The sequence below is a fragment of the Melospiza melodia genome, chromosome 1 (assembly GCF_035770615.1).
Source record: "Melospiza melodia melodia isolate bMelMel2 chromosome 1, bMelMel2.pri, whole genome shotgun sequence".
In the NCBI taxonomy this organism is placed as follows: domain Eukaryota; kingdom Metazoa; phylum Chordata; class Aves; order Passeriformes; family Passerellidae; genus Melospiza; species Melospiza melodia.
This window is the reverse complement of record NC_086194.1, coordinates 46,503,777-46,519,658: the sequence shown is the minus strand read 5'-3', so window position 1 is coordinate 46,519,658 and position 15,882 is coordinate 46,503,777. Positions and strand designations below refer to the sequence as shown.

The following is a 15,882-nucleotide window of genomic DNA, read 5'->3' as shown; positions in this document are numbered from 1 at the left end:
TAAGTTCAGATTAGTTATTAGGAAAATATTCTTCACTGTGCGGGTGATGAGGCACTGGAACAGGTTGCCCAGAGAAGTTGCAGATGCCCCAATCCTGGGAGTGTTCAAAGCTGGATGAGGCTTTGAGTCACCTGGTGAACTAAATGATCTTTAAGGTCCCTGTCAACCCAAACCTCTATGGCTCTGAGCTGTCCTGCTGACATGCTAATGCTTTGCAAAAATGCGTGTTTAGTGAAAAAGCCTTTGGGAAAAAAAAAATCTTAGGTGGTGTAAATAAACGGGGGATATTTCCCATCGCGCCTAAGGGCCCCTACCGCTTCAGCAGCTCACTGCTACACAGTACAGTTTTCCAGATTTCTCACTGCTACACAGTACAGTTTTCCAGACTGCACCTGAGCACGCAGGAAACACAAAGGTAAAGTTAAAAAATAAAATAAAATAAAATAAAACATCTGCTTTAGCTGGCACGGCGGCACGCGGGTCACGTGGGCGTGCCGCCGCCAATCGGAGCTCGCCGCGGGCGCTCGCGAGGCTTCGGTCTCCATGGCAACGCTGGGCCCGCAGCCGTCCGAGCGCCGGCGGAGCGGCCGCCATGGTGAGTAGCGGGAGGGGCCCGCCCGGCATTCCCGCTTCATTCCCGCTTCATCCCGGTGTCCCGGCACCGAGGCGCTCCGCCCCGGGCGGCCGGCCCGCAGCAGGGGCAGGGGTGCGGCCTGTCGTCATGCGGGAGCCCTCGGGGCAGCTGCGGCCGCCACCTGCCCTCCCGGGCATCCCTGCCATCCGTGCGGAGACTCCCAGGGCTTGGGGTTTGTGCGGGATCCGGTGGCCAGGTGGCTTATCTGCGTATCAGCGTGGCTGATCACGAGTGGCCTGTGCTTATGTGTTTATTTACTAGTATAGTTTCGTTTCTGTCTGTAATGAATAGAAGCTTTCAACTAAACCCTCCAACAACAGCAAAGACGACATTAATTTAGTTTTCTGTATGATCTCTCATCTGCAATATGTGGGACTTTGTGGGCAACATCCGTCTTGCAGCCACACTGTAAGTGGTTTTATCTAGTGCTGCTGCGGCTTCCTCGGCTGCACTGAGTTTCCAGAGTGTTTGTCAGAACCCAGGAGATCCCTCTGGCTGTCCTGAGCAGCCAAGACCCCTGCCTGGGGTCTCAGAGACCCTGGCACAGAGCCCAGGATGCCTGTGGTTTTGATTATGGAACAAGTTACCAACCTTAGATGAAGATCTGCAAGCCACGACAAATTAAGTAGAATGATAGTGAATTTATCACAGGGTGAAAAAGTAGATTTTGAGGTTTTTTGAATGGAGATTCAGAGGGGCAAGATGGAGACATCTAGGCATGTCCAGCCTTTCTTCTTCTTCTTGGCCTCCATCTTCTGCTGTGATGTTGGCACTTTTAGATTAGTTTAGAGTAGAAGCTCACTGTCTAACATAGGTGATTAGTATTAGAAAGTAACTGTAAACATTGTATATGTAGTTCTTAGAATAAAGACATAACGCCGCCCCAGGGGCAGGCAGAGTGCCTCTGTCTTGCTGAGCAGACCTCGGCAGGACAGGAGAAAGAGTTTTATAGATAAGATGCAATAAACAACCTTGAGACCGAGAAATGAAGAGCTCTGACTCCTTCTTCAAGCGCTGGGCTGGGAAAAGAGACTTTCTAGCTTCTTTCAAGGTCACTCTGACCAGCTAGAGACCCCGACAAGTATTGATTGTTCATCCAGGTATCCCAGGATAGCATTGTCACTGGAGCTTCCCACGTGATCAGATGAACTGTTTTGTCTGAGTTAGTACATTGGTGTCTCTCCCCATCATCAGCCAAGCTAACAAAGCACATTGGAGTAAATGAAATGGACCTGCCTTTGCATCAGCTCTCCAGGGACTGTGGTGACAAACTCCCACTCGTGCCCTGTTGTGCCTCCTTGTCACTCATGCTACCTGCATGAGCTGTGTAGTTCTGGTGTGGTTGCCCATGCCAGTAATCCTTTGAAATAGAGGCACACATAAAAGCCAGCTCTAAAATTACTTCCTTCTTTATTTGCCCTGGCAATATTTGTTTCTGGGTGTCCTGGTTTAGGGCTGTTGAGAAACAAAATCAGATTATCACTTAAGATCTTCATCAAAACCAGCATGGGCAGCAGGTTGAGGGAAGTGATTCCCCCCTCTGCTCTCATGAGACCCCGTCTGGAGTGCTGCATACAGTTCTGGTGTTTCCAGCTTATGAAGGACATGGAGGTGTTGGAGCAAGTCCAGAGGAGGAACATGAGGCTGACAAGAGCACTGGAGCTCTTCCCCTGTGAAAAATAGACATGTTCCAGATGTTTAGCCTGGAGAAGAGAAGGTTGTGGAGCGACCTCATAGCAGCCTTCCAGTAACTGGAGGGGGGCCACAGGGAAGCCAGAGAGGGACTCTTCATCAGGAACTGCAGTGATAGGACAGGGAGTAATGGGCACTAATTGAAAGAGAGTAGGTTTAGATTAGATATACCAAAAAAAATCTTTATTGTGGGGGTGGTGAGGCACTGAAACAGGTTGCCCAGAGAAATTATGGATGCCCCATCCCTGGCAGTGTTCAAAGCCAGGTTGGATGCAGCTCTGAGTAACCGGGTCTAGTGGGAGGTATCCCTGCCTGTGGCAGGGAGTGGGAACTAGACAGTCTTTAAGAACCCTTCCAACACAAGCATTCTGTGATTCTGAGAGAAGTCTCAAGAGTTTACATAAAAAGTAACAAACATAACATACTTTCCTCTGGGCTTTTGTTAGTACATCTATGGAAGATATATCATACAGCTACATTATGCATGTGTAATGTAGTACCAAGACATATTTATCCAAGAGCTTCATTTCCTGTACAGTCCTTCTGGTTCTGGTTCTCTGCCTCTGTCTCTCTGATTTTGTATGACTTTTTGGAGATTACTTGAGCCCTTGCTTCCAAGTGCTGGAACTTTCTCACCCACTTACGAGAGGTGCATAGGGACTCAATATACTAAAATGTGGTTGTTTTTCACCATGCTGGTTTGCATGCTAACCCTGTGAAAGCAGTCACAGGAACTAGTCAGAAGGCGAGTGTTCACAGTGGTTCTGCTCATTTTTCCTTATGTTTGTGCTTGTATCCTCCCCTGCAGGCAGAGCTGGGCGTTAATGAGCACCACCAGAACGAAGTGGTCAGCTACATGCGCTTCGCTCGCTTCAAGCGTGGCTTGTGTCTCAAAACAGTGGATTCTTGTTTCCAGGACCTCAAGGACAGCAGGTGCTGTGTGGGGTGGTGCTGAGCAAGAATAAAACAAAATATCCTAGCAGCAGTGGCAGGTTTGAATACTTTATGGGGTGACCTTTCTCTATTTAGGTTTTTATATTCTTGTATTTTCCAGAAGTTACAAGCCAAATGCTTTTAAACCCAACCTCGTCAAATTCTTAGGAATTAACAGAGATATTGACATCATGACATTGCTTCATATCTTGCTTCTGATATGTAAATTCAGTGCAAGGCTGTAGCTGAATTAATATTTGTGATTTTACTGATTTAGAGAGAAAATTCAAATAAAATAACAAATTAGTAATGCTGTGGTCATCTAATAATGACTGACAGTGGATGTTTTTAGGAAACATTGCATTATATGAGTGGTACCAGTGTAGTGAGATCTCATAACAAGGCAGAATTGTTACCTTTATCACACCTGACTCTTCTTGACGTCTCTGTTTAGACTGGTTGAAGAGACCTTCACAGTTGATGAGGTGATAGACATGCTGGATGGGCTGCAGAGTGTCGTACACAGCGAAGTGGAGTCAGAGCTCATCAACACAACTTACACCAACGTTTTACTTCTGAGGCAGCTCTTCTCACAGGCTGAGAAATGGTACCTGAAGTTACAGACAGACGTCTCTGACTTGGAGAATCGGTAACAGCTCTTGGACTATTCTTGCAACAATAAGAAAACATCAAAGTGTTGACTATTTGCATTCTTTTCCTAACCTTTCTTTTACAATAGTAAAAGAAACCTATTCTTTTACTATTGTATCAGTGATAGGTTAACTTCAATGTTTCCATCTATAAAATAGCAAGATACAAAATAATTTCAAAATTGTGAGCAAGATGTTTGATTGGTAATATTCTTGAATTAATCATTTAAGAGCAGGTGACTGGACTCAAAACTTTTGTTGTCTGGTTAGATTATATTTTAATTAAGAATGCTAAATCTATTATAATGCATGTATCATGCCGTTGCATGACATGATCTGTTGCATTTATGGTATTTGTGTAGGGCTTCATCCTGTACTTCTGACAAGAATTTTACATGCAAGAAAAAGCATAGCAGCAGCCTGGTAAAATGTGTTTCTTAGTGTAGCTCTTAGTAAAGAAATGCCTCCTTATATTTTTCCTTTGGTAAATAAATGCCTCTTTATTTTTTTTTTTCCAAGAGAATTATTGGACCAGGTTGCTGAGTTTGAAAAGTCAGAATATACCTCTTCAAACAAAAAGGTAGAATTTTATTTTAATCAAATCATAATCAAATGTCATGTGGAGTCATGACAGATGTTTAAAATGCTTAGTATTGACTCTCTGTGCCTAGGAGAAAACCAGAACCAAAACTCCACCATTTTTCTTTCAAAACAGTCTTTGAAACTCTCCAAAATTTCACATTTTGCATTTTGGCACCAAGGCTCCCTCTGAAGTGCTTTGGCTGTTTCCAGAATGCCTGTTCTGCCCCTCTGGGGTGTGCCTCACACACCTCATCCCAAGGTCAGCCAGATCAGGATGTGTTGAAGCATCTGCTCCTGGGTTTCCTTCCCTTGGCACTTGGGTTGAGACTGGGACATTCACTTGTGCCAAAAGGGACCCAAGAGCTGAGAAGATTGCACAGTACAGATATCACTCTAGTTTGTCTTGCATGAATATGGCTGCAAACCTTATTAAAGGTGTATTTATGTATATTATATTGTATTTATATATATAAAATTCATGTTATTTTCAATAACTTAAATGAAAAAATTATTAGGAGCTTTGTAAATACTTTTAACTCTTACAATCACTCAAATATTATGTTCTCCTTGCTCCTTTTTTCTTTTGGTTGCTGCAGGATTGTCAGTCTTCTGTCAAACCACATTTGCAATACTTTTATGTCTCTGTGTAGTATCTTTGTTTAACTTAAGCTCAAAGTGAAGTCCATAACTTAGGAGCCAAGGAAGCAGTAAAAAATGAATTTGAAATAAAAGGTTGTTCATTTGCTTTGCAAAAGAAAGCTGAATTGACTATCAGTGGTTATTTTGCAGGCTATAAGAGTACTTTTCTTCCCCCTAGAAATATGTATAATTTAATTTTTTCACCTTTGTTATTTCTTTAGTCCACTGCAGATCCCATTAAACCAAAACTTGCTCCATTAAATGAAGGTGGATCAGAGCTGCTAAACAAGGTAAGAACTTGGCTATTCAGGGAGTTGTGGTCAATGACCATTCTGCTTATGCAAATGAACTGAATAACTGTACAGTAATATTTGTATAATGTGTCTGTCACTATGCAGACATCACAGTAATATATCCCAGAATGTAAAATAAAATACTGGTAAATTAATAAACATTGTGAGCATCAGAAATTTATTGTACACTTCTGATCTCTAACGTGTATCACAGTATCAATCCTTCTTTTACAAAAACATTTTGGTCTTTGTAGTAATTAATTTTTCCTTTTAATGGAGTAAAATCGTAAATTAGTTCCATACAGCTAGCTGGTGCTTCAACAAAGAAGTAAATTAAAATATACAGCTGGCTGAAATTACCAGGTTATTGAACATTTTTTGTATCACCTAAAGTCAATTGTATTACATCCATTCTTTTTTGTTTTGTAAGTTGGTTAAATCCCTCCTGAAGAAACAGGCACTTAAAGAATTTGGAATTTACTGGTTTTGAAAACATTTGATTTCTCACTTGCTAAACATTTTCAGAATTATGAAACACTTTCTAGTACTTAATCCTATCAATAATTTTTATTAGGTATTGTACTCATTTTATTCACCTACACTTTTCTAAAATGTCACACTTTTTACAGTACCATTTTAAGTTTTTGATAATCAAGATAATTATCAAGGAGTTTTATTTTCTGTCTTCTGTTCTGTATTCCCAAATGATGTGTGGAGTACGTCTGTCTCAAATTGTTGCTATTTGCTGCAATAATTAAAGCATTCAAAGAATTCAGGCTTGTTTTGCTTATAGGTTAATGTAGTTCTCTTCCAAAAATAATTTCAAAATCATAACAGTTTTTCTTGAATATGTACATCTGTTGTCTTTTTTTCCCCAAAATCATTCAAAGTTCATGTGATGAATTTACTCTGATGAAACATGCGTATTTTCTGTGACACAGAACAGGAGATGCAGTAACCTGGTATTTGTCTCTTTTGAAAAGGAACTGCAGATAAATTCTTCCTTACCTGTTGATTGAAAATATGAATTATAAGCAACAATGTGATTTGCATCCCTAAACATGCAATTTTTAATCATGAATCTTGTTACAAACAAGATACTGATCTCAATAATCTCAGTGCAGTAAAGCATATGTTTAAGTGAACAGCCCTATATGTTACAGTAGAATTGGAGACTTAAATTGCTTTCTCACTGAGGCAAAAAACCACAATAAATTAATGAATTACTGATTTCTTGTGGAGGCCATTTTTATAACCATTTAGGATCACTTTTGTTTTCTTAAGTTATGAAGTGTATTTCCTTCCCTGAAATATTTGCAAAATCTGAAATGGTGCCAGGGTGTTCACAAACATTTCTTGTTCTTTAACCCAAAGACAGTTGCTCATCTCCAAGAAGAAAATGAAAAATTGAAGACCAGACTCAAGACCATAGAAACACAGGTAAGTTGCCTGTAATCTTGGATGCTTAATGTTGGTTACATATTTTAAAATATCTAAATAAGAATCCCATGCTTATTATGTTTTCAGTTAAAATACATTTCTGAGGTTTTAAATTTTCAATGTATTGCAGGCTACTGCTGCTCTAGACGAGAAGTCCAAGCTGGAGAAGTCACTGAGGGATTTACAGATGATACAAGGAGATCAGAAGGTAAATATAATTATATCCCTCTGCTCCCATTTAACACAACTGTTGCCAGCACATTCAAAATGTTGGTCTGTATGGTATGTTCCTATTCTGGCAAATAGAAGAGTTTGAGTTAGTGTTGTTCCTGCTGACGTTGTCTGTTCCTGCTAGTCTGTCAGTCAGCAGGTAATCCATAACATTAGTTGATGTTATGACATGGGTTCAGGAACTATCAGAACTTATATTCCCAGGGCTGATATTTGTATTAACAGACACAAATCCATGTCTGTCTGTTTCTTCATGTTTAAGAGTGATACCTGTCATTCTCAAGGTGGTCATGATACAAAGCAGGGACCACAAGCAGTCTCAGATGGAACTCTTTATTATTGAACGTGCCTGACCTTTTATGTACTTTCTAATTGTTTATACTTCTTCTATCCTAACTATCAGCTACAATAAATCAACATAACACTATTAGTAAAAAGTTACAGTGACTTCAGCTAACTTTCTAAAAATGCTTTGTCCAGCTACAAAGTTCTCTTCTTATCTTTTTTCAATTCCTCACTTCTCTTAGTCTCCTTAGTTACAGCCTTGGAGAAAACTCCTTATCACCTCCTTCTTGCTTCTCAGCTTCTTCTCAGTCCTTTTAGCTAACAAGCCTGCTGTTAACCCCTTCCACAGATACCTAACCTGGTTTTTAGAGCAACAATAAAACACTCATTCTTTCACACATTTGTCACTTGATGTTGAACAAGCCAGACTTGCTGCTTGTTTGATGTTTTGGTAGTTCTCCCTATATCAGCATACTGTTAAAACTGTTTCATTGTTTATTTTTATTACTTGAGGTTCCTAATCTGTTTTGTAAATGAGGACTCCAGCATGGTGAGTTGCTACTGGCAAATAAAAGTAAGAAGCCTCAAGTCATGTTGACACAAATAAATCTCTTCAGGTCACCTGAGTATTTTTCCAAGTTTCTGCCTTTATTTGTCAATAATTAGAATTTTCCAAAGTTTTCATATGTAATTGTGTCTTAAATTTAAAACATCTCAGTTCAGGCTTTCAACAAAATTAGAACAATTTAATCCCATTATTTTGAGTAATTGACTTTAAAATTCCTGCAATAGTTACAGATTAGGAAATAAGATTCAAGATAATAAAGCATTTCTATTTTAATTTTCATATTTTAATCCTGATTTCTTTTTATTTTGCTTTCTACCTGGTTTATGGTATGTACTTGGTTTCCTTAATATGTTAAAAGTTTACTTAGTAACTTTCAAAATTGTATTCAATAATATTTTTAATAGGGAACTTGATTAATCAGTCATGACAAAGATTTTCTTTCTCTGTTTTGTTAAACTTTAAATTATTAAAGGTTTAAAATATAAAGAGGTGTATTAAATCCTGGATAATACTGTTTGTAGTGTTGAAAGATTGGAACCAAATCTCATCCTGCTTTTCTGGTTAAATATGAATTGGCCTCAGTGTCAGGGCTGCTGAGTATCTTCAGCTTTTATGTTCTAATTTGCCCTCTGTATTCTGTCACTTTCTCTCAGTTGTTCATAAAGCAGTACATTTCAAACTCTTTGAGCAAACAAATGACTGCCAAACCACAGCTGGTTCTTAAGGATCAACTCATCAGATGGATTTTTTTTTAATTGATAGTTAATAGATGGCTTCACATAGAAAGCGTGAGTTACAGTAACTGGGAGTAACTCCCAGCAGTAACTGGGAGTAACTGCTCTGTTGGTTCAGTTTAATTTGAAGATTTAGAATTTTTGCATAATTGGCATATGTAATGGTTAGAAAATAACAATTAAAATGTACAAAATGGATGTAGTGCTTTTCAACACTGCAGCCTTGGACTCTGTCTCAGAATTCAAAATAAGCTTTTCATCTGTACAGGTATTACTATCCTGTTCTCAAGTCTTATGTTCCAGATAGAAAAAGGAACAAGGCTTTCTTACGTTTTAGATTTTATTGTTTTAAGGTGCTTCTAGTTCAGCCTCATCCTGAGTCATGACACTTTTGAGTTTGAAATTGAGCTTTAAAACCTGGGAATGTTTTGTGTTTGGTTTTTTGCTTTTCTTTAAATGAAAATCTATAGAACAGTTACACTATTATTATGTTTTATGACTCAGAACTGATGTTAAAAAAAGTTTCAGTTGATTCTGCTCATAAGGAAGCAGGAAAGTTGCTTTGCAACTTGGAGCCTGTTTGTGTAGGACACCTGAGAACGGTGCAATGTTGGTACCTGGCTGAGAGTGTGAACCTTAACACTTTCAGCCTTTCCTACCTGTCCCACACTAACAGCTTTGGAAATGTTTCAAAAACACGTTGTAGTGTAGACATTCAGATCTTAAATGGTAATTTACTGTTTCTATATGGTAAATAATTTCTTGTAATGTGATTCATCCTCTGGCTCTAACTAATTCCTAAACAAGCGAAATACAGGAACTTAAAATCTCATCTTGGCTGAGAAGACATTCCAGCCATCTGTAAAAAACATTTATTAACAAGATTTTAAGTTATAAATCAGTCCCTGCTCTAGCTCCTTTTTAGTTGAAGCACTTTGCAGGAGTAACTTGTATATCAGTATTAAAAGTGAAGGTGTACCTACTTTGTGTGGAATTTTGCACTTAAAATTTTAATTATTTCTTCTCTTGAATTTGACATATTTTAAATATTTCTTCTGTTGAAGAATAACGCAAACCAGGATATCACTGAACTGGAGAATAAAGTGGCAGCTTTGAAATCCCAGTTTGAGAAGACTTTGAATGATACTACTGCAAACCAAAAATTCTTGGAAGAAGACTTGGTGACAACAAAACATGACTTACTGAAGGTTCAGGATCAGCTATCCACAGCTGAAAAGGTTAGCATTTTACTGTAATGTGAAGATGCATTCCTTACTCACATTTTTACTGATTAGTGATTTAACAAGCATAAGCTACAAGATACAGAGTTTACCAGGCCACACTTTTGCCCTTGTATTTTTGTTATTTCAGTGGCAGAGCACATGAAACATAAAATAGCAAACCCACAATGAACTGCATAGTTATAATAGATAAATATTTAAAAATTGACTATTTGTCTCAATAGAAATTTTGCATGAAAAACATATTCCCAATCTTCTGAAGACTTTTAGCTTGATTTTGTTAGAAAATGAAGTTGGGGTATCTATGGCTGCCCCAGCAATCTCATTTGAATCTACCAGCTGACTTTATCTAAATTTGAGTAAGTTACAGAAAACTAGTATTGTCAAACTTGAGGAGGAAAAGCAAGTTGTTTTTTAAAAAAATACTTTTGTCTAGTCTTCATAATATGTAAAAAATAATGTTGATGTTATTGTGTAGGAGCTGGAGAAGAAATTTCAGCAAACAGCTGCCTATCGCAACATGAAAGAGATTCTCACCAAGAAGAATGAGCAGATAAAGGATCTGCGTAGAAAACTTTCCAAGTAAGTGATGCTACCCTGTCTGTCTCAACAAGATCCTTGTTCTGAATCCATGCTCTGCTCCCATTTTGTCTCTAAAACAGTCTATATATTTTCCCTTAAAAAGAAATTCTAGCAGGCTGTGCTCTGATTTTTGACAAACCAGTCCTTTGAATGGATGTTTGGTGTGGTTAGGGCTGGTGTGTGCAACAGCAGCTGCCATGTAGCAAGTAATGAGAGAATTTAGTGTGGACAGCATACAGGATATTCATGGTAGATAAGTCCTCAGGTGCTACACACAGAGATACAGATGGGAGATGCTCCAGGTGCTTTGGCAATTGTTTGGGTTTGTGGGTAAGTCATTCCTCCATTCTATTTGGTAAACTGGCCAGTTTTAAAAGGACAAAATAGTCTAAAAAGTAAATGCATTTGTCTGTGGCTTAAGTCATGCAGTAAACCATGACAGAAATATGTCACTCTTGGGTGTAATATATTGCTTTGGTTTCTTTAGAGACAAAATGTCTTTGGGGAATTTCTAGTCTGTTTTAATTAGTTTTCTATTTATTCTTTTTTAATCCTCAGATATGAGTCAGAAGACTGAAATACCAAAAAGCATCTGATCTATCAGAAGTTGTCATGGAAAGAAAATGTAGGCTGGTATTATTTTTCAATAATTTTTGTTTTGAATGGTGTATTCTTTGCTTCTAGTGTTTAAAATAATTCTTTATTAATATTAATTTCACACTGAAATTCTTATCTTACTTCCTTGTAAACCTACAATTTATAGGTATTAGTTTCTGCAGTCATGTTTTTAATGGTTAACCATTGACATTCCTTGAGAAATAGCAAACAGGACCTTGTTGAAGAACTGAGAACATTCCCTACAAAAAAAAGGAGTTTATTTTTGTTAAAAAAGGGAGGAAAAAGACCAAAAATATATGCATTAGAGTTTTTGATGTCTTCAAGGTGGAAACTCCAGTTGTTACTTTTGTGTAGTTAATGTAGTCATGAAGTAGCATTATATGTAAAAATTCCATCAGTGAAAGAGTAGGAGGAACCAAAAAGAAACGCTGATTCTGTGATGTTACTTCCCACTGGACATGTCACAATTCAGCCAAGTGTGGTCAGTAGCATTTTTCTAGAGGGCATTCACTAGATAATGAGATAAATATGCTTTATAGCCAGAGTCCTGGACTCTTTCAGATAAAGTTGTGCTTTTTCACTGTAATTGATTTAAAGCAATTTTGAACATCAGAAGACAGATTCTGATTTTGCCAGTATTCTAAACATTGAGATGATAATCTAAATACACATAGGTAAGTTAGTGGAGGAACATTTTTGGGAGAAAAGTTAGTTTAGATGTTTTCATATCCCTTCTTAATGTAACCTCACCAGAAAACAGCTTACTTCTCTTGAGTCTTCTACTTGTAATTCTCTGCCTTGCATTTGTTTGTCAGTTGCCTAATAGTGCATTCTACTTGTTCATCTGTCCCTGTTCATATGTATCTTGTATTTTACTTCAAATAAAATACTATGTTTTCAAACATTTGATCTTTAAGGAGCTGGATTTTTTTAATAGGAATGTTTTGTATAGCTATTTTTTTAATATCTGTAAGAGTGGGTGGCAGATCAGTAAAGAATCTTGCTGGAAATGAGAACATGTAAATTACAGATTCGTGCTCAAAGCCACATCACATCAAACAGCTGTAAAAGAGAGTAGCAGTGACAGGGCTGAGGGTGATGGGTTACAGAAACTGGCATTTAACAACGTTTTTCTCAGGAGCTGCTTGAACTGAAACAGATCTTTATTCCTCATTATTTCTTTAACAAGCAAAGCTGTTAAAATTGCTTAACTCAAATCTGCCATAGACTTGCAGTCTGAGTTCTTCTTTTTAAGTTTCCATGTTTTCTGTAAGTTCTGCTGTCTTTTGCCTCCCACTGTTTAAGTGAGGTTGGTTTGACATAAAGTCTCATGCCTGTGGGAGGATGTTATTGCTGTAGCACAATAGTAGAGAGTTATGGGGTGGCATCCTCCTCATCATTGACAGTTAAGATAATGAAAGGTATTCTTTTGACCCTTGGACAGTCACTAAAATGTTAGGTTCTTAATAGGCATGTACCAAAGAGCTTTTTGGCCTGTGTTTGCTCAGAACAACACGAGTACTTGTCTGGATGAATGTTGTGGGTTTTTTCTTCATAATAACGCTCACTTTATGAGATCAATTGCTGTTTCTAAAATGGCAGGTAAAGGGTGAAAAAAGCCAGAGATTCTCATGACTCCTGCTGGTCTTCTCATCAGTCTTTGACTCTAGAATATTAACTCTGTGATCAGCCCTAATTATCTACATAGGAACGTCTCAACAACAAAGTACACTGTCAGCTTCAGTATATGGCTATGTCTCAGTGAAATAAGTTGGCTTAGACAAGCATTGTTACACACCTTGTTACCTCCCCAAATGAATAAGGCAAATCTTGTAAAGAACTGTGCAGTGCAAAATTGAAACTCAGACTTTGATTTCCTGCCTTGCAGATTGCCAGTTTAGCGAGTGTGGGATCACTGAGTTGCTCGCTTTTTGTGCTGCAGAATGGCTAATTAAAAGTCTTGTGTGGAGCTCTTGATGAAAAATACATCATCTTTGGCAGGTGATGTACCTGTCAGAGAAAACCTGGAGCATTATACAGTTGTGATTTTTTTTCTTGAGATAGGTACAATATTTTGAAGATGGAGATGACATCTGAACCTCTCCTGACAGTGCCTGATGTTTCTAAAACTTCACTTCTTTCCTTGAGATGTAAATTCCAATACTCCTTTTAGCAGCCTTTGTTCCTCGTACTGCTCAAATAGACATCATCCATTTCTTCCATTTCAGTTGTTAATTCCCTAGGTATGCCTGAAGGGAATGTTTAAAAAGAAAATTCCTGGATGACTGTCTGGTCTGCAGAAATCAGATCCTTTCAGGCTGGTTGGGGTTGGTTTTTTGTTTTGTTTTGTTTTTTTCCTGCAGGCTGAAGAATATGTGAATGAAATCTAAGCATCTCAGCTTTGCTAGTGCTGACTCTGACAGACAACAAACAACCCTATGCTCCAACAGTGACTTCAGTGATTGTTAATAAATGAGACAGCAGTCCTGCACGTTGCCATCCTAAAGAGACCATATATAATTCAATGATCTTTAACTGTTCATAAAGTACTCATTAACCTGTTTTTATCTTGTGCCTAATAGCCATTTAAAAAAATGTCCTAAGGTGAGTACTAATACCTCCATTGACACTTAACCTGCAAGTGCACCTTTTTGTTTGATATTGAGACTGATATCTTGAACAGCTGAAATCTGGACATTTCCCACATACCTTGCTTTTGCGAAACCCAGTCATCTGCCAGGAGCTTAGATTTCATTCCAGCCAAAACGTTTGTAAGATTCCTTAGTTTGATTTCCTTCTTCTGGCATTATAAAGGACAGGTCTTTACATCTGTGTGACATGAAATGCTGTGAAACTACAGTGAAATCTTTACTGCCTCAGGAAGCAAATGTGAATTGTGTTGAGGTATCAGGTGGCTGAATGGATCAAGCTTAAAAGGTTTGATGTCTAGAAGGATGTGCCTTCTAAAACATTGTGAAGTAATTTGAAGGTAAGTTTGTATATGAGCAGGTAAGAATTGTTACTATAATTGTTACCATGGTTATTTTTGTAACTGACTTTGAGCAGAGAATGTGCCTAGGGAGTTACCCTGTGATTGTTAATTTTGACAGCATCCCAGGGAAGGTGTTGTCCCAGGATTCCTGCCCTGCTCTGGCTGCCCACAGACTCTCCCTGAAGATATCTAGATGTGCCTTCCTTAGCAGGGTCTCCTCTTGGACATATCCTGACACATTAGGCAGCTTCTTTGGAGTCAGCTCTTCTCCAAATAAAGGTGGGTAGGTACCTGTCATTCTGTTTCAACAGAAATTTTTGTTTGTTAATTATTTTGAAATTCTTTTTAGGAACTTGTTGAGGTAGTGCCTAGGAATGTGCAGGACTGTGGCAGGGCAGCTCACGACTGACAGCTGCTGGTGAATAAGAGAGCTGCCCAGAGACTTCCCCAGAGGTCAGGCAAGCCTTGACAGAGGAAGGGGCAACTGGCAGATGACAAGCAGAAGAACTGACTGAGTAATCCAGCTGTCTTTTAGTGACATGCCAGTTTCTGACTCTCATTTGACACAGGTCAGTTTTGAAGTCTGGGTGAATTAGGTACAATGCTATGAATCCAAACTTTATGGAGCGAGTACCCTAAAAAAATCACACAGTGGATAGAGCTGTGATGCTAAGGAAAAGCAGTGAAAATAAAAAGAGAGACTGTTTTCAGGCATGCTTTTCTTGAGAGGTTGAGGTAAAGTTAAACAGTTTTAAGGGTGATTGAGAGGCTGGAAATAACTTCAGGGTACAGACCTTAAAGGCATCATCTACAGTTTGGAACTAAGCAGCAAGTAGTAGTGATAAACTGGAAGGAATAATTGTAATCCTAGTAACTGCTTAGAGGAGTAACTGTAAGCTCCAATTACACACAGGGCGATTGCCCAGCTGTTGTCATGGCCTATGAGTTGTCAAAAATCCGGATGGATTCTTTCTTTTTCCTAAGGTAAGGAAACAGGCATCTCAAGGTAGCAACTGTCAACAGTGAATCCCAAAGAAAACCCATATGTGGAAGCTGCTACTCCCTTGTCTGTATATCTGCTTCCCTTGACAGCCTTACTGAATACATGCAGAGGCTGCAGACACTCCATGCCTTTGCTCTGATTGTCATCTGGCACACTAGCAGATACACACTAGCAGTGTTTGCATTTGGAAGTGAATTCCTCCAGGAAGTGAAGGTAATAAACAACAGAGCTGCTGACACTTTGTCCCCCTCCTGCATGACTGTCTCATCAAGGAAAGCCCAGAGGGTTTATTTTAAAATCCAAGGGGTATAGTGATATATGTTGGAGAGGTAGCATAATCAAGGTCCTGGCTACCTGGTAGAATTTCTTCCCTTGTTTCCATGACTTTTGCCAATCAAACTATTGAGCTTCTCTCCCACCCTGAAATCATGGTCCCCAACCTGTTGTTAGGACCCCAGATTCCCTTTTTGTCTGCATTTTAGGTAGCTGGGAGAGGCATTTGGCTTTTCACTGAACTGGCGTCAAGAGACACAAGACCAAGGTTTTTAGTTGATACCTTCACCTAAGTTCTTGAGGTTTTGCTTCAGTGAGAAATGGGATTCTTGTTTTGTTTATCAGCTTCTGACTTGGTTTACATAGGGCAGTTCTTCTGGGCAATCCCATCACTCCCTGATCTGCTGTGCAGATGAACCCCTTCCCTTCTCAACCACTCTGCCAAACCCTACATCTCAAATTTGTTAGGTACTGGGAGAAAAAATTCTTTCT

General features: G+C 38.8%; 1 protein-coding gene across 2 annotated transcripts; it reads left to right on the top strand.

Moving 5' to 3' along the window:
- Positions 1 to 529: 529 nt before the first annotated feature.
- Positions 530 to 12,026, top strand: LZTFL1 (leucine zipper transcription factor like 1). Of its 2 annotated transcripts, none has more exons than XM_063156695.1 (10): positions 530 to 595; positions 3,135 to 3,259; positions 3,714 to 3,908; positions 4,429 to 4,489; positions 5,352 to 5,420; positions 6,798 to 6,863; positions 6,994 to 7,071; positions 9,761 to 9,919; positions 10,401 to 10,504; positions 11,063 to 12,026. In XM_063156695.1, the coding sequence occupies exons 1-10, from the start codon at positions 593 to 595 to the stop codon at positions 11,079 to 11,081; spliced, it is 879 nt and encodes a 292-aa protein (XP_063012765.1). In that variant the 5' UTR covers positions 530 to 592; the 3' UTR covers positions 11,082 to 12,026. The 2 variants fall into 2 exon arrangements, with proteins under 2 accessions (XP_063012765.1, XP_063012756.1); XM_063156686.1 differs by having other exon boundaries at positions 9,746 to 9,919.
- Positions 12,027 to 15,882: the final 3,856 nt, after the last annotated feature.

What these genes read in the sequence shown, in the direction of transcription:
- LZTFL1 (XM_063156686.1), top strand. An exon ending in CAGGACCTCAAGGACAGCAG is followed by an intron (nt 3,260 to 3,713) that starts GTGCTGTGTGGG and finishes GTCTCTGTTTAG; the next exon opens with ACTGGTTGAAGAGACCTTCA. An exon ending in TCAAGACCATAGAAACACAG is followed by an intron (nt 6,864 to 6,993) that starts GTAAGTTGCCTG and finishes AATGTATTGCAG; the next exon opens with GCTACTGCTGCTCTAGACGA.